At 31.8% G+C, this 19163-nt stretch overlaps 2 protein-coding genes across 2 annotated transcripts; one reads left to right on the top strand and one right to left on the bottom strand.

The window, feature by feature from the left end:
* Positions 1-832: 832 nt before the first annotated feature.
* LOC114416713 (chaperone protein dnaJ 49-like) lies at positions 833-2593 on the bottom strand. The gene is made up of 2 exons (XM_028381690.1): positions 2417-2593; positions 833-2224 (listed from the first exon to the last, which is right to left on the bottom strand). Exon 2 carries the CDS (start codon positions 2187-2189, stop codon positions 1095-1097), a length of 1095 nt encoding a protein of 364 aa, XP_028237491.1. The 5' UTR covers positions 2190-2224; positions 2417-2593; the 3' UTR covers positions 833-1094.
* Positions 2594-12387: 9794 nt separating this feature from the next.
* Positions 12388-17998, top strand: LOC114416712 (probable ethanolamine kinase). Its single transcript, XM_028381689.1, has 11 exons — positions 12388-12751; positions 13130-13221; positions 13405-13511; positions 14256-14361; positions 14655-14777; positions 15270-15361; positions 15774-15858; positions 16225-16330; positions 16409-16475; positions 17308-17400; positions 17485-17998. Exons 1-11 carry the CDS (start codon positions 12615-12617, stop codon positions 17620-17622), a joined length of 1146 nt encoding a protein of 381 aa, XP_028237490.1. The 5' UTR covers positions 12388-12614; the 3' UTR covers positions 17623-17998.
* The last annotated feature ends 1165 nt before the right edge of the window (positions 17999-19163 follow it).

Raw genomic sequence — 19163 nt, 5'->3', positions numbered from 1 at the left:
CAACTATGCTTCCACTACCTCAGTCAGAGAGCTTCAGTGTATCAAGCACTATCAAGGAAGCAAAGCAGGCTAGATAGCTACTTAAAAGTACAAGGAAAATGTTTGGTGGACTACCCTTGGGGTGTCTACAGCTGGAGAGAGAAATAAATAGGTGACAAGTAATAGATGTTATAGGTGATATGATGTAGAGAGAGTTGCTAATAGGGTGTTTACATGTCCAAAGATCATGCTTTGGAAGAATATACGTTCATCCTTCATGTTTAATTGATGACATCAACTACTTCACACAGTGTTGCTTCAGCATGTTTAACACCCTTTAAACACTATTTCCTTTTGATAATGATTTAAAATCATGGAGTATTGAACTGATCCCTTTATCTTTTCCTCCCTCCTTTTGCCATCCAAAAGCATGCTTTCTTCTTCCATTCATGCTACTATATTAGAGCTTAAGTAATAACTTGATGCATAAAAGCTGCCTCTTTGCAGCAATGAAATCAACAGAAATATTAAGGCATTATAGAAAAAATAATAGGTACTTAATGATTTACTCTACCATATGGGTTGTACCACCTTGTGCAGTTGAACATAAAATACACATCAGACAAAACACAAATTTAGGTACATAAGTGAGGCCATGCATTCATGCCTCTTGTAATGAATGATTTTAGTAAAGGAAGATCCATCATATAGAGATATTTGATGAAATTTGAAAGATAACAATCCCAACAAAGCGGCTGGCTTATTGTAAACTTGCTTCACTATATGGGAGTGAAAAATAAATTGTACCACCTTGTGCAGTTGAACATAAAATACACATCAGACAAAACACAAATTTAGGTACATAAGTGAGGCCATGCATTCATGCCTCTTGTAATGAATGATTTTAGTAAAGGAAGATCCATCATAGAGATATTTGATGAAATTTGAAAGATAACAATCCCAACAAAGCGGCTGGCTTATTGTAAACTTGCTTCACTATATGGGAGTGAAAAATAAATTGTACATTCTATAATAATATCACAAGCAGGAAAAAGCTACTGCATCTACAACAAAAGGCAAGACAATATTAAAAATTAGGACCTTGATTCAACTTATCAATTCACCACCTCAAACTTCCGCAACATATCACAATGGGGTGTTTCCCGGATATACCCCCATTGGCGACGCTGCAACTCGAAATGACAATTCTGGCGGAGAATGCTGAAGTACTCCCTCTCTACCCTCTCTTCAATTTTTGATCGTTCATCACTCCCCAACGGATACTCCTGAACAAAGTTTGTAGACTTGACATAATAGTTAACACCCTTGGGTGTGGTAAACCGATGTTCATAAGGATAACTCTTCGAAAGCGAGTACAAGGGCTCCGATGAAGGCAAAAAGTTCAATAACACAATCAGCAGCACAGGCAGCAACTGAATTAAAGCGCGAACATTAAAACCACCAGAACCATGATCAGCAGCATGCCTATGACCATTGAACCCATTGAAACCAGCTGGTCCAAAACTGAATCCTCCAAAATTGGCTGCAGGGGCCATTCCTCCAAAGAAGTTCCTGAATATCTCCTCAGCATCAATATCAGCCTCATAGTAACCATTATAACCTCGGGCCGCCGGCCTTGCCGCACGCTGCTCGTAAACCGCTTCATCCTCACCCGAAACATCATACTTTCTCTTACTCTCTTCATTACTAAGACACTGAAACGCCTTTGAAACGGCCTTGAATGCTTCCTCGGCACCAGGGGCTTTGTTCTTATCGGGATGAACCTTAAGAGACAGTTTCCTGTACGATTTCCTCACATCCTCAACAGTGCAAGTCTTCTCCAATCCCAATATCTCATAAAAGTTTTTCTTCCTCTTAATTTCCCTAATAATTGAGACTTGCTCTTCGGTGTACGAGGCCGAAGAGGACGAGGCCGACGAGGGCCCGGCCGAGACGGTCGCAGCCGCCCCGGTGGCCCTCCGGCGGATAGAAGGTTGATCAGTGGGCTTCGTGGGGCCCTCCGCCTCGGCGGCGGGGGCCTGATCCCCTGCATCCACCTCTATCGTGGACAATAGATCGTCGACGGGGAGAGTGGGGTCGAGGCGACGCGCCTTCGTCACGAACTTCAAAGCGCGTGACCGATCGCCGCTTTCCATCGCCTCTTTGCCGATTCTTAAACATTTCAACGCGTCGTCCTTGTTCCCATCCATCGTATAACCAACGCTCGTGACGGATCTTCTTGTACCTGGAAAATTAGGGCAACAAAAGGGGGGGTGAACAATTCGAGATTTATGCGTCAGCTTTGATGTGAATTTCGACGAATAATAGAAACAGTGAAGCAAAATTGTGAAATTTAATTGAGAAATTGAAGAGATTGGTGGAAATGATTCGGCGGATCCAGAGGAAGTGAAGTAGTGGGGGGAAATTGAAAACTTACAGATGGAGCGCGAAGACGAGCGTGGAAAGATTGCTCTAACGAGATCGAGAAGCGAGTGAATTAGGGTTTCATGCCGAAATGGAACAAAGATTGTTAACTCAATTGATGGTGCCCCACGATGAGGAAATCGGAGCAACTCTGAAATTGTTGTTCTCGTCTTCTCGTTTATCTCAGCAAGCGTATTTATCAGTTTTTTATTTAAAAAATAATAATAACATCATTAATTCATCATGGTGTCAGATTTATCAAAGAGTTAATTATAAATTATTATTATATATATATATACCAGTTGAAAAAAGTAATGATAACATTTTTTAAGAAAAAATTGACAATAATTATATTTTAAAGGTTTAAAAAAATAAAAATAGTTATATATAATATATATTGAAAAATAATTTAAGAATAAGAAATATGAAAAAAAAGATAATTAACTTTATTAATAGTTATAGATATTATATATATATACAAAAAATATTTTTTAAAAATATTAGAAACATAAATTTATTTTAAGATGCATTAATTGTTAATTATTTTTTTACCCTTCATTTTATGAAAGTTGTTAATGAGGCACGTACTTTAATCATATATTTGTTAGTCTATTAATAATACAAGTTACACTTATTAACAACATTACAATGTTGTTAAATGCAATCACTACTTAAATCAATTAATTTAAAAGTATTTTAGGAATAAAATGTATTTAGACTTAAATATATTTTTAATCATTGTAATTTAACGTTCTTTTTTGCTTTTCATTCTTGTAAAAAAATTATTTTAGTCTTCACAGATTATTATATTTGTTTCATTTTTCGTCTTTAAATTACTTTAGATAATATTTTTTTAATATTAATACTATCTAAATTAATTTAAGGATGAAAATAAAATAAACATAATTTGCAAAATCTAAAAAAATATTTTGCAAGGGCAAAAAGCAAAAAAAAAAAAAAAACTATTACATGTAAAAATAATATTTATGAAATAGAAAATATCACACTAAAAGGGGAGGAGGTTGAATAGTGTGTTAGAAAAAATATGAAATTTTTTTTCAATGAATAAGTTCAAAAGAGTTTTTCAAAGAGCATCCAATAGATATAAATAAAAGTTTTCAATAAGAAACTTGTGCAACCAAGTGTGTGATAGTTAGCATAAGAGAATATAAGTATAAAGGCAAAAGCTTAATAGAAACATTTGGTTTATATTGATCCACTCAGCTTGATTATGTTTACATCTGTTTTACAACCTGTAAAGGGTTTCACTTAATCCAACTGATTACAAAACAAGTATTCTGACTTGTCACTCTTGGTTACGTCAAGTATTTTCTATGCCACTTCTGGCACACTCTTAATCTTCTCTTGAGATTAAGAACACCCAAATATTCTTTGATCACTGAGTCACTCCTGATTTTCCAAACAATGGTTTGAATGTATAAAATATTAAAAACTCTCAAAGATAGAATAAACAATGAAGTTCAAATTCAACAAATAAAGAGTGAGATTTCTTAGTTTTATTTTTGAGCGTCTGATACTTTTGATGGAGATGCAACACTTCAAAACTTATATATTTTGGATCAACTATCTTGCTTTGTGTTTCTTCTTGAAGTTGCTTTTATAGGCTTTTGAAAAAACTATTTGTTGTGGGATCTATGCCTTCCTCAAATATTTTCATTATCACAAGTTGTCTCTTTTGCCACATGACAACTTGTTGAAGAGAGAGGGGGAACAAAGGTATAGTTCACAAACAATTTATATCTTACTTATCGTCAAAACAATGGGTATTTTTGGACCATTCAGATATATCATATTGGACCGTCCAATTCTAACAATCTCCCCGGTTCCCATTTTTTATGATGATAAACCATATAAATTTTGATTAAGATAAAACATAATAATGAAGGATAAAGTTGAGAATTGTGCATGATTATGAAATATCATATTAGTGTGTGTTGTGTATGTGGGTGTAAAGAGAGAGAATACAACTCCTCTGAGAACATGAGAATAATTCATAACAATCATTAGATTATAATTAAAAATAATAGGCGTATGAGATTAAAATATTTAAAGATTTGACATAGTTCAAAGATTTGTATATTTTTACATCTTCCCAAAACCAAATTGACTTCAACTTCTTAAATTTTAAATCTAACATAACCTTATTTTCATTAAGGTAAATATTGCACCAAAATTCATTCTATGTCATTCCAAATAAAATTTTCTTTACAACACTTTTCCCATACTTCACAAATGTCTTTACTGCAACCACTCTATTTTGCTTAGGCCTTTAGAAAATGAAGATAGATTTTTATAATATACATGGTTGAAAAAAAAATCTCTCTAGTTTAATAAAATGTAACCGTATTTTGAATTTGAAAACCACAGAAGCAAAAAATTAAATAAAAACATGCACTACCAGACACAGCTCGCAAAACAAGACAGACACCTTGTTTGTCATAGATAAGCCTTAAACTGACCTTATCTCTCAAGGTCTTCAACATGAATGTTGCTTCAAATTGTGTCTAAAGTAAATTAAGACAAAGTTCATGAAAATTCAACAGATAGATTTTATTATAGGCTTGAATCTCTAAGACTTGTCCAGAGAACAAAGTCTTCCAACTGATCTCTCCCTTCTTATAGTCCCAAATTTGAAAATCAAAGCTTGCTTAAATATCCTAATAAAAATTGGACAAAGTCCCCTTTGTATTAGGAGCACTTACAAGACAAAAACAGAGTAAAAATAAGGGAAGAATACATGCATGCAAAAAACAATGTCATAGCTTTATAAAAACAGTTTGGTAAAGAGGTTTAAAAACTTGTTTTTCCAACATGCAATGCAATGGAGGTTCACTACAAAATGGTTGCCTCCTCCCAACGGCAACCATGGGGGTTGAGCCCATAAAAAAGAACCCCCTTACCGTAGGTTCAATTTACATGAATTTAGAGAAAAAAAGACGATGAAAGTGCAAGATTCCTAGCCTTGCAATGGCACCACCACAAGAACCAATTGCAAAATTTGATTTTTGGTCTTCTCCTTCTCCGTGTGGCTCGCAGTTTTGGCTGTATTTAGGGGAGGAAAAATGGTTTTGCTTTGTGCTTTCTCAAGGTGCTGAAGTGAGGTGAGAGAAAAGAATTTTCTAGCTTTCTTACCAAGTTGAAATGAGAGAATGACTAAAGTGTTAGTAGGTGTCTGTGGAGTGTAGTCGTGGGATACAAGTGTAAGGGAAAAGTTGAGTGTGATTTTGGTTAAAGAGGGATTGGGGAAGGGTTTTTGCTCAGCCCCCTCTCCCATTGGTGGGTGGGATTTTTGGTAATGATGATCTTTTGGGGTTTACATGGGAATCTTGCACTCTTAATTTTTTCGCAATATAAATTAATTCTCTATTAGCTTTAAGAATTAAATCTAACCAATTAAATTTTTATAAAACTTAATACTCGAGGAATTTTTGTGTATCTAAATAAATCCTAATGGTAAATTATCTTTTCTATCTCTTTAAATGAATTTAAATTAAAAACAAAATATCGTAGACAAATAATTGAAAGTAAACAATTTCATACAATTAATTAGAAATAAACCAATTATTTAAAAACATTCTACCTACAATAAAATAAATTAACACTATGATTTTTAATTAAATCATAGTCTACAATCAATTTAGTCACAACAAGAAACACAGAGATATAACTACACTATATGCAAATAATTGATTTTTGTACACTTTTCTACTTAAACATTATTAAGAAACTACTAATTTCCCCTATTTCCATTCTTCCTTTTAGTTACTCAATTAATTATTGATCATAGGCAATCACTCAAGACACGTCTTTTCTTATTAAAACGAATAAATCATAATCAACTCATTTATGTGTCTACTTAGTGGGTCTAAATTTTGTTTGTTACACTCAAAACAAAAATACTAGAGATACTCGACTATATTGTTCTTTGCATATCTTGGGTTTTCATAAGAACAAATAGTCGATTATATTGTCTATTATTTGCGAAAACTCTTTAGACCCAAATTGTCCAAAATGGAAATTCGCTACTTGATGTGCATTAGAGAAGGTTTTGATTTTTCAATATTTTTCTTTGCATGCCCATTTACATATCACATGTACTTAATACCTTGCTTGATATTTTTAGATAAACCAGACTCTAGATAGACCATTGTTTATATATGAAAAATTGCAAGATCTAAAGGAACAAAACCTATGTATATGTTGCTCTGATGACATGATAGACTTATGATGTGTTCCTTAGTTTTAGTGGCATATTTCATTGGCAATCTCTACAGTTCTATGAAGCAAAGGGCTATCCATGCTTTCATTGACAATGAAAGGCTTAGAAGAGGGGAGGAAATTACACCAGCTCTTCTGAAAGCCATTCGAGAATCTAGGATTGGCATCATTGTTTTCTTGTATTCTTACTATGTTGAGATAAAAAATATTCTTTTTAGGACCAAACACATTGAGTCCTAAAGTGTTTAAACTCAATCTAAAATAAGTCCTATGCTATGAATCCACTTGCTTGTCATGCTATAGTTGAAAATTTATATTTCAATCTATTGAATTCGCAGATATATATTTTTTGTCTTGTTGGAGCTCATGAGAATAACCCATAATTAAATTACACATCTTCCCCATATAATATTCTAGTTTTAGGTGTCTTCTTTCGAACATAATTGGTTTAACAAATTTTAGAGGCTCTTAGAATATTTGGAGAATATTTTGGAAAAAATAGGTTGTTGGCGAGTTAGTTTAGACAGATTTGCATACTTTTGTTATTTGCTTCAATTTAGGATATATACTATTTGAATCACATTTTGAGATTGTTTTTCCTACTTTTATAACTCTAATAGAAGTACAAAGTTAGTCTTGCCTAAGTCCCTAACCTCCTTTATTCCTAAGAGAAGTTGAAAACTTAAAAATGTGATCAAAATGAATATTGATTTCTTGACTATGAATTGTTATGGGTTGGAATAAAAACTGGTACTAACCTGAAACGAACTTGCTTAAACCCTTCAATGAACATAGAAGTGTCTATCAAATTTTGAGTGTGATAACCACTTTTTAGTTCTGATTTATTTATCTACATTGTTTGAAATTTTTTGATGAGGTTAACTTATCTGATTATCTACAACAAAATTGAGGGTTAAAGTGGATGGGAAGAGTACTAATCAAAAGCCAAAGACACCAAGATCAAAACACTTTGCAACAAAACAACGGAAAATGAGCAAAATTAATGACAAGTAAGTATCACATACCATTACCAAGCTGATAGAAGTTTTTCTGGATGCTAGAACAGGCACTCACTAGTTGCAAACTTGAAATAAAGGAGTAAAAGGAACTTTCCTTTTTACTCTTCTATTTGTGAACTAAAAACAAACTAACATAATTTAAAGAAAAAATCCTTACAATAATTAGGAGTAATTGATGGATTTGTAATCAATTATTTGTATATGTTTATAACTTTAAAACATATAATGTAATTCACATGATTATTTATATATGTTAGAGCTATGGATGAATATCAGAAAAATGGTAGGTGTTTGTTAAACAAATAGAAAGAAGCCTATATGAATTTTTATTCATGTAAGTAGTTTACAAACTAACAATCAATTAAAAATTAAAAATAATTACTAATTATATTCAAATTTTATATTCATTTTGTAGAGTTAAATGCAACCTGAGAGCTATGAGTATAGATATTATGTCATGACACATTCTCAAAATTGTCACCAACAATATTGTTGCTACATGGAAACATGTAATTAATGTACTTCTCAACAATTAAAACTAACTATGTTTTTTGGTTTTTAGTTCATGAACTGATATTTTATCATATATTATTTGAAATTGTAGAACTTCGACAATTTCGGTCTAATGTCTGATGAGGCTATTGCTAACATTCGACAATGTTGGACAACTTTTTTTTCTTCTTGAAATTGGCAAATTTTAGACTCTGTTTAGAATTTTTTGTATGTTAATACATATATGTTAAACTCCAATGAGTACTTTTTTGTTTTTATATGTTAAGACATATATAAGGTTGTGATGAACTTATTTGTGTTGCTTATATTATGTAAGGTTCAATAAGTACTACATGTTTTGAATATTTGACTATAATTTGTTTAGATTAATGTATTTGATGCTTTTATTGTTAAACAAATATATTATAACTTGTGATCAACTTGATTGTTTGTGTTGTGGTGATTTTTTATAGGGGAAATGAATAAAAATACACCGCAAATAAAAAATACTTAATCGGTTGAGACCATAACAAATGTAAGAAGTTTACTTTAACCTGATGTAAAATATAAACCTTTTACATCGATTTTAAGACAAAATTGATGTAAAAGGTTGTTTTTACATCAATTAATGAAATAATCGATGTAAAAGATAAACAAAACCGAGGTAAAACATATTTTTTTTAAAATCAATCTAGGCATTTCAAATCTGTTTTTAGATTGATTGTAGATTGATTGTATGAAAACCGATCTTAAAAGGAAACTTTTAAGATTAGTTAAAGTCTAGTGTAAAAGGTTAAACTTTCTATATCTCTTGCATAGATATTGGCAGTACAACCAATGTAAAACGTTATTTTAATCGATGTAAAAAGTGTTCTTTGTAGTAGTGAATTAAAAAAGTGAATAAACTCCCATATTTTGTTATTGAAAAATTTGGTGTCAAATATGTTAACCTTTTTAGCATGCAACACTATGACTTAATAATTAAGACCCAAAATTTACCACAAACCATGATTTAAAGCATCCAATACTTCAAAGTTTTCATGAGCATTAATTAAAAAAAAGGTAAATAGTCAAATTCATTCCTAAAAGTGTGAGACATTGATAAATTGATCCTTGAAAGATGAAAAATTTAAATTTAGTCTCTAAATTTGTAAAAAAAAGTGTGACAAATTAGTCATGTAGATAATTTAATGACAAATTGGTCCCTAAACTTTACAACTTAATGTCAAATTAATCATAAAAAAATACTTATTGTCAAATTGGTCCTTAAACATTACAACTTAATGCTAAAATGGTCTTACAAATTTAACGGTTAGACTAATTTATCACACTTCTTGCACATTTAAGGACTAAATTTGTAATACCTATCTTTGAGGGACAATTTGTCAACGCATCGCACTTTCCTGGGACAATTTTGGTTATATACTCAAAAAAATAATTTACATTTTTTATTATATTTTTACTTAGTAATTTAAAATCTTCTTAAATATTTTATAAAATAACTATTAAATAAAAAAGTTAATAGAGTTGTAAAAAGATTAATAGAGTTAGTGACTTAAAATTAATCAAGGTCCTCACACAAGCCTTTTGCAAGGCCACCGACATGCACATCAAGGAAGAGGTGGAGGTCATGGAGGGCAAAGTTGTTGAGGTCCATATCAATCGCCTTGTGGTGGTCAATGCCACTATGAAGACGGAAAATTCACGCTAAAGATGATTGAGATGGAGATCTTTTTGTCAACATATATGACATTTTTGTCCGTATAATTGACTTTTTTTTTACTTTATAAAAATCAATGACAAATATATTTTTATTAGTGGACCTAAAGTATAGTTTTTAGTTACTTTACCCTTAAATTGACCTTACTCTCACTTCTACCATTTTGCTAAAGATGGAATCTTGTGCTCCGAGAAGTTGAGATGAAGGGTATATTTTGTGGGCATATATTTCCTCATTTTGTTATGATGTGTGAAACTTTGGTCTCAAAATATTATGTAGGCAATTTTTCTTTCGAGCTCTTGATTTTAGTTTTTTTTTTCCTTATTTGTACACATGACTGAGATCTTGATTTGGGTTCTTGTGTGTGTCTTATTGAAGTAATTTTTAATGGTTTTTAGTAGTAAAAAAATTAATAAAATATTAATAGAAATAATGTCACAACACATTTAATTGCCAAAATAAATAGAAAAGACTAAAACATTAGATGAAAAAAAATTAATTTTTTTACTAATCAACAAATTTAGCGATAAAAATCAGAAATGTTAAAAAAATTTAAGAACTAATAAGATAGTTATATTTTTTAATAAGTTAAAATATAATTTTGTTCTGATAAATATAAAAATATTAAAAATTTGTATCTGTAAAATTTTTAATAAGTACTCACAAAATTAAAATATATTATTTTTTATATAGTTTTGAACATATTTTAACCTTTAAAATATCATGTGAAATAGACATGGCAATGGGGCGGGTCGGGTATTGTCTCCCCAATCCCTTACCCCGACTCCTCAACATATCCCCATACCCATACCCGATACCCGACGAATTTGAATTTATTGTCCCATCCCCGTACCCGTCAGGTATCGGGTATCCCCAACCCCGTTCTACACACCATTTAGAAAAATATTTTTTTTTGTAAAAAAATATTAAAAATTTGATTTTAGAAAAAAATAAATTGATTGTTAAACATTTATTTTTAACTACTTATATATCAATAAATTTATTATAACGCGTGTGTCTACATAAATAGTTAAGAAAATAATATTAAATTATGTAAAAATTTTAAAATAAAATTAACTAGTAATAAAAATTATATGCCTTTTGATTAAATTATGCAAAAATTTTAAAGATTTCAAGTGGCGGGGCGGGTTCGGGGTCGAGACGGGTCTAGTAATCCCATACCTGTACTCGTACCCGACTTTTGGTTATCGGGGAAAACCCGAACTTGACCCATACCCGGTCAACTCAGGTATTAACCGTCAAAGTCGGGACAGATTCGGCGGATACTTACGGGTACAGATTTTCTTGGCATGTCTAATGTGAAATGCATTTCACATAAAAGGAGAGAGAAACCGTGAATGCGTGCTGAAACTTAAAAGTGACTTTTTTTTGCTAGTTATACATTTTTATTAACGGATGGTAGTTAAAAACTTAAAAGTGACTATTGATGGAGTAAAGAGATACAAAGAGCGACGTCAAAATAAAAAAAGATTTTTTTTTTTGCTGAATTAAGAAAAAAAGATATACGAAAAGCTAGTATTAGATCTTTACAAATACAATATAATATAAAAAGTAGGCTTAATTATTATTTTAGTTTTTAATTTGAAGATGTGTTTTTTAAGTTCTTGAAATCTTGATAACTTTTTAATTTCTGAATTTTATTTTATTTTTTAGTTTCTGACATAATAAATTAATATTTTATGATTATTTTTAATATTTTGTGATGATTTTTAACTATGATAATTTTAAAATGTAAATTTAACCAATTAAAAAGTAAAAATTAATTTATGATAGTTAAAAACATATACCACTATATATTAATTACCTGAGAAGTTGTTAATCAATTTAAAATGAAGGAGCATTATGATTTAATGTGTAAAAACAATTCATTTTTTTTTGTCAAATTGGTTTTTTAAAATAAATATAAAAGTTGGTCTTTGATATCAAAACTAGTTTTAATTAAATTTGAGAAGTGTAGTTTTGTAGTCCCATAAATTTAAAACTACTTTTTTTAGGTTCTTAAATTTTGATAAATTATTGTTTTTTGTCTTAATACAATAAATTAATATTTTGTAACAATTTTTAACTTACATAAATTGATTTTTATATTTTTAGCAGCTTAAATTTATATTTTAAAATTATCACAAAATATTAAAAACTATCATAATATTAATTTATTATTTATTATGTTATAAACCAAAAAATAATAATTTATCAAAATTCAAAAAATTAAATATTTTTAAATTTAATGGACTAAAAACTATATTCCTCAAATTTAACAACAAAATCAATAATTAATCGTTAAAGGTATTTTGACCGACTAGCATATCAAATTTATTTCTCAGTCATCAAAAGAAAGCATACCTAATTTATTAACTTCCTCGTGTAACAAGAGTGTTGTGTTGTTGCAAGAAACATTAAATTAATTAACTACCAACAAGGCCAGTGAAATCACAATGACCAATTGGGACCGGGGCAGCATTGTAAACGCAACACTACGTGGCCTATGCGTGTTGCCCATATCGGTCATTTCGTGGGACAACAAAAAGTCGACTCAGGAGGAGGAGGAGGAGGAGACAGAGACACCGCTCGCTCGATTTGAAAGTACCCAACACACCACACAAACAAACCCACATCCCCCCTTTTTTTTCTTCATATCATTTCACACACCTCCTTGTTCTTCTTGTTGTTTTTTTTCTTCCCTCTCTTCTCTTTGTTTTTCTTCTCCTTCGGTTGAATCAATGGGTGCAGAGGTTAAGATCTGGAATCCCGTTGAAGTCGCTGAGCAAGCTCGCCATGACTACGCTTCGCAGATTCATCCCTCACATCTCACCATTGACCCCTCCCTCGAGCTTCCTCAAATGACACCTCTCGTCCTGTTCGTAATTCTCACATTTTTTTCTTCTTTCTCATTTGTTAAATAAAACAATAATATGTTGTTATTTTTCCTTCCTTTTTTTTTTCTCTCTTTCTTTCTTAATTTCGCGCGCTTCTCTTTTGAACTTGCTTGGGTTTCGTCGTTTCTGGGGTCAGGTTTTTGAGATTTGTCGATTCCAGATTTTTAGGAATCGTTCAATTTCTTTGGATTTGGAGTTGTGATGAGGAATCTATAACGTGTCTTCCGATGTTGAACCGTTTTTTTTTTCTTTTTTTGCGATTTCACGTGGCTTTTTTCGCCACTGTTCATTTCTATTCCTGAAATTGCATGGTTTCTTTTCTTTTGTTTTTTTTTTAATTTTCTTGTGATTTCTTGCAGAAAGTTGTGCAAGGATATGTTCAAGGCGTGGTCGAATTTGGATGATTCTTGCTTTGTTGTTGAGAAAATTTCCGGGGGCATAACAAATTTGTGTTAGTTATTTGTTGTTATTCTCATTTTTTGTTCTGAAAAAGAAAGAATAAAATTATTGTTGACTCAAGATTAATTTTCGTATGGTGAATGGCTATGTATGGTTGCTTAGTTACTTGTAATTCATTCTTAGCCTTGTATTGTTGGTGTGGGACCTAACTGATATATTTGTGATTATCGTTCAGTACTCAAGGTTTCAGTTAAACAAGAAAACTGCATTGAGGAAACTATAACTGTCAGATTGTATGGACCCAACACTGAGTACATTATTGATCGGCAGAGGGAATTGCAGGTTAGACCCTGCATGATTACATACAAAAATTAGCCAAGTTACTGAATGCTTGTGCATGCTTTCCGAGTCAAGCATTGCAGTCATCTTGTGCTGATGTTGTTTTCTTTTTTTTATTTTTTTATTTCTGCAACTGTTGTTCTCTAGCTGATGAATGATTGAAAGTTACTTGGTAGCTGAAACTGTATATATGTTTGTGGTGTAGTAATATTTCTTGGATTCTACCATTTTCTATATTTTCTATAATGGGGTTTCTGTATTAGATGATGTTGCATATAAAGATTTTGGTATTTCACTTTTTGGGAATTAGGATTTAGAAATGTCTTTCAACATAAATATATTAATTTGTTAAATATGTATTATTGATTTCATTATTCTGCCATATGCTGGGAAAGGATAAGCAAACCACAACTTCCAACAACATTGAATGCCACAGAAACATAAATCCCTTGTAGATGTGCTAAAAATTTTGTTCATTAAATCTATAAAAGAAAAGAAACGAAGAGAAACCATGTTTGCACGTCTACATGTACTTTACATTTATATTCTTTCATAGATGTGCACAGAGGATCTCTGTTGTGAATTGCAATAAGAGAAATATATGAATTCTAATGGTGTTAGTTTATTTTCTAAATCATCTGCAAAACATTGTAGGTTATAATTGTTAGATTAATTGCTTATCTGTATTTATTCAATGGTTTACTTGAAGTTTCTACCTTGTAATTGCTTGTGAAATTTGGCGTCTAGGCTACCAAATACATCACAGCTGCAGGATTTGGTGCTAAGTGGCTTGGCATATTTGGGAATGGCATGGTGCAATCTTTTATAAATGCACACACTCTATCTCCTTCAGGTACAAATGGGAAAAATTCATGTTTAGAACACGAGTGACAATGTCAGGTTGATAAATGCTAATAGATTTTATTAAATTTCCTACTTTTGGGTGTTCTTGATAATATTTGTTAGAAACTTAAGCATATCTAAAAAATGAATCTGTACCCACTACCCAGTATTGCATTTACTGTACATTACAGTAGCAATTATAGAAATTTCTTTTTTGGCTAAATGTATCATTTTATTATGCTTTGTATATCCAGAGAGCTACTACCGATTTAATGACTTAATGAATACATTTTCTCATGGCAGATATGCGAGAGCCAAAGCTGGCTGCTAAAATAGCTAAGCAACTTCAAAGATTTCATCATGTGGAAATTCCAGGCTCAAAGGAACCTCAATTATGGAATGATGTCTGGAAGTTCTTTGAGAAAGGTCCTTTATCTTTTCTTCCTGCTTGGTCTTTGTCCGCTTCTATTTCTTTTGATTGAGTTACTTTTGTAAATTTTTTTGAAGTCAATTTAATTTGTGTTTATTTTGAGTTCTATATGCCTTTGTTTTTGGCCAAAGTTTTGAACTACCCTTTAGCCTTTTCAGTTTCACCACTCTACCTGATTTTAAGTTTGAAAGTAACTTATTATACTGGAATGATCTGTTATGCCTTGTGCAGGATCTGAAGTTGTTTTGGGCCTATAGATTTAATTTTAAATATACAATGTAATCTATTTGGTGTCTGTTTTTTGTTACATAAAAGCTTCTTACGATTTTCATTCTATATCCCTAGTCTTATGTGAGATGTACAGCTTCAACATATTAAAACTATCATCCAGCTAGATTAACCTCATGTAATATGATTTTGTCAAGGACTAGTGTATATGCTTGAAAGCTTGATATTATTAGTATTTGAGTTGCCACTTTTTTTTTCAGCATCTGTTCTTGAATTTGATGATAGTAAAATGCAGAAGACTTATGAGACAATTTCATTCAAGGAAGTCCATGATGAAATTGTTGAGCTCAAGGTACTTGCTCTTTCCATATGTTTCTTAGCTTTTTTCTTTGTATTTATTTTTCATTATAATGCAGGAGTCAAAATGCATATAAATTACCATCATCTTTGGAAGTCCAATGCTAATCATTAGATTTGAAAGTTAAGTTTATATTTTACCATCTTATTTTCTGTTAATATCGCATCACTTTTACTAAATATTTATTAGGACAGGCTGAAAAAGTAAGTGCCCTAGCGTCCAGGCCAAAGGGATCATGAAACATAGCCTTTTCCATTCCATTTGTGCTTGTGAAGATAATAACTTATAAATTTGTGAAATTTTTTGAAAAGGATAAATTAGTGGTAGTGATTGATTCTTTTTATGTTGTCAAATGTCAACAATTTTTTCTCTTGACAGATGTTATGTTTTTTAAATTTTGCAACAGGGATTGTGTGATCTACTCAAATCTCCTGTAATTTTTGCTCACAATGACTTGCTTTCTGGAAATATAATGATGAATTGTGAAGAAGGTATCCAAATTCCTTGTTTGTAAACATACTTGTGATTCAACCCTGTTACTGTAGATTTTATTTATTTATTATAGAAGTGACTGTAGATGTTAAAGCATATTTCAGTAGCTTATATTTATTTTAGATTTTTTCTTATGCTTTCCATTTTGTGTGCATGCCATTTTTATGAACTCAAGAGTTAGATAGTGTCACTACATCTTCATCTTTACCACATATGTGTGTGTGTGAAGGAGGGGGGGGTCTTTAAAGGTTTCCTTTGTCTTTATTCTTCCTAAAAATAGTAACATTCACATGTGAAGAGAGAATACGCTTAGACAACCAACTTATTTATAAATTCATCTTCAATTTGTTCTGACAATTCTCCAGATAAACTTTACTTCATTGATTATGAATATGCATCGTACAACTACAGAGGCTATGATATAGGAGACCACTTTGCAGAATATGCTGGCTTTGAATGTGACTACGACTTGTAAGTTCTTTATGCTTGCTTCTCTCCTTTAGTCGTGATTTGTGTTAGTTACTTCAGTTCATCATTTTCATAATGCAGGTACCCAAATATGAATGAACAATATCATTTCCTCAGGCATTACTTGAAACCTGAAAGACCCCAAGAGGTACTAATCACAGTGAAGGGGTTAAATATTTCATATTCTATTTTATTTCATTGCCTCCAGCTTGTCAATCATCTCTAAAAATAAGATGCCCATACTCTATCAATTATAGCCACAATCATCTTATCCACAGTCTAGCTTGACATATTTCATTTGTGCTGTTTAAGAATTAAGATTTAAAAACCATTTCAGTGGTGCTTGGCATTTGTAAGGGTATCATGGTTAAATTTTTTACTACGTTTTGTAATGGGCCATAATGGATTTTTCTGTTATGATCTTCATGCTGCCTGATTTTGTTTTTTCAGCTTTATTTTGATTGCTATAGAAGTAAATGCTCTTTAATGAAATTGGCCTATTCTTCCTTATACTTCCTGCAAAACTCATTTACATATCAGTGATTAATCTCTTTAATGCATTGTGAATGAAAGTTGCCTGATTTGGTTAGTGGTGATGATTGCATTTTACTTCAATGTATATTCTGTGGTTTTCCATTAGTTTTTGTTCACTTTGACACACTATCCCTTTGGTGCATCAACTATATTAGGTTGTCTTTATGGTTTAATGTTGGATTGATATTTGCTGTTGCTGGTTTGCAAAGGCTGATGTATGTTACATAAAACCGCCTGAATATCTTCCCGAAATCCCCACTTTTGTCCTACTCTTGAAGTTTATTCAAATTTGACTTGGACTTGATTTAGCCTTATCTCAGCATGCCTTGTTGCACTTGAGGGTATATAAGTTATTGGAATATATAACGCAGTAGTTTTAATTTTTTTTCCCTGTATGGGTATCTCCTGTGTTTCTTTTAGATCATCATTTACTTAATATAATACAGGTGTCTGAGAAAGATCTTGAAACTTTGTATGTTGAGGCAAATACATTTTCCCTTGCTTCTCACATTTTCTGGGCATTGTGGGGTCTAATTCAGGTAATATTTCCTCTTATATGGTCGCTATGCTTTCTTAATCAAATGACATCCTCAACTGTTGATATTGCTTCTAATGATAAATAGGCAAAGATGTCTGCAATTGAATTTGATTATCTTGGTTACTTTTTCCTTCGATACCACGAGTACAAAAGGCACAAAGAGAAGTATTTCTTGCTGGCACAGTCCTACCTTTCAGGATGCAAGAATGAGATGAGTAGATAGATAGATTATACTTATACTCAGTCATTCGTGGGATTTTTGTACGTCAAGTTTGTAGCATGAGTCCCCTGATTCATGTAGTTTAATGTTTGTGTAACATATCATTTTTAGACGCTTATCACAATAATGGCTAATTAGGCGTTTATGTTTGAGCTACAGGCTCTTCTACATTCTATGTTGTAATCCTAGTACATAGGCTATATAAATTGATATATCATTCTTTTTCTTGTATTGTTGTCATCATAAATTTTGGTCTGATACCAATAGTTTTTGTTATCCCTTTCCTTTATTGTTTATTCCCCGTCGATTTTGTACTAGGCGAAGGATGAGACTTGAGAAGCTGGGCATATGTCCTATAAATAGATTTAACTTGTATAAATCCTTTTGTGGTGATCGTTATTTATTCTGTGTCTTTGATCAGTAAACTTTTGCATATTTGTATTTCTGTGAGGATTTCGTATAGAAGAAAAGGGTAAACTTCCATTTGGTCATTGTTTTTTTATTTTTAAACATATTTGTGGGCAATTGAATTCTGTACCTTATCGCATCCTGCATTTTCCATTTTTTTAAAAACCCTGACCTATGCCTCTATCTTCTTCCTCTACTAGATGTTGTAGCTAGTGTAAGTCCAGATCCCCTCCTTTCCCGTTCTTTTCTTCTCCAATTCAACTCTTCTTTTTGACTCAACTCAACTCTTCTTCTCGGAATAGGTGTTCCTATTGAGTTTTGAACCTATTTTCAAAACAGGCGTTCTAGGTATAAATACTCTTATGGAATGATCATTCTGAAAGGAAAAGTCTTATGGAACACCTTTTTCGCAAACAAAAATAGTGCTTTTGGAATGGTCATTCTAGAAGATACAAAATGTATGTTTGGATTGCAATTTTTGTTTCCAGAATAGTCTTTTCATAAGTCAAAAATAGTATTTTATAGAACGCCTTTTTCGAAAGATATAAAATACACTTTCGGAAAGACTATTCTAGATTGCAGTTATTGCTTCTGTAATGAGCTTTTTGTAAACACAATAATGATTTTTGAAATCTCCTTTTTGAAATATACAAAATGCACTTCCAAAAAGGTTGCTTTGGATTTTGAAAAAATGCTTTTAGAATGACTTTTCTGTAAGCAAAAATGCTTTCGGAATAGAGCATTTTGCTTACGAAAAGGCCTTTCTAGAAGGTTTTTTTTATAGTTAATTAAATTTGAAGGGAGAAAGAGGAGGAAGAAAAGAAAAGAGAAAGGAAAAGGAGACACTTATCTTCACAGGAGGAGGAAAGGGGATAAGGGAGCGTGAGAATAAGGGGGCACCGGAAGAAGGTGCCATCGAGGGAAGGTTGTTGTCACGAGGGTTTGCTATCGAGGGAGATGGTGTCACGGGTTGAGAGAATGGAGAAGGAAGGTGTTATGGTTGGAAGATGGAAGGTGAAAATTTCATTAAGGGCATTATTGTATTTTCACTGAATGAATAATGTGGGGTACATGATTCAACTTGAGGAGTACAAGATTCAAGTCTCATATATGTGTGAATTTGGTAATATGTTTTT

Source organism: Glycine soja, chromosome 6 (genome assembly GCF_004193775.1).
Source record: "Glycine soja cultivar W05 chromosome 6, ASM419377v2, whole genome shotgun sequence".
Classification (NCBI taxonomy): Eukaryota; Viridiplantae; Streptophyta; class Magnoliopsida; order Fabales; family Fabaceae; genus Glycine; species Glycine soja.
This window is presented reverse-complemented; position numbering and strand designations above follow the sequence as displayed.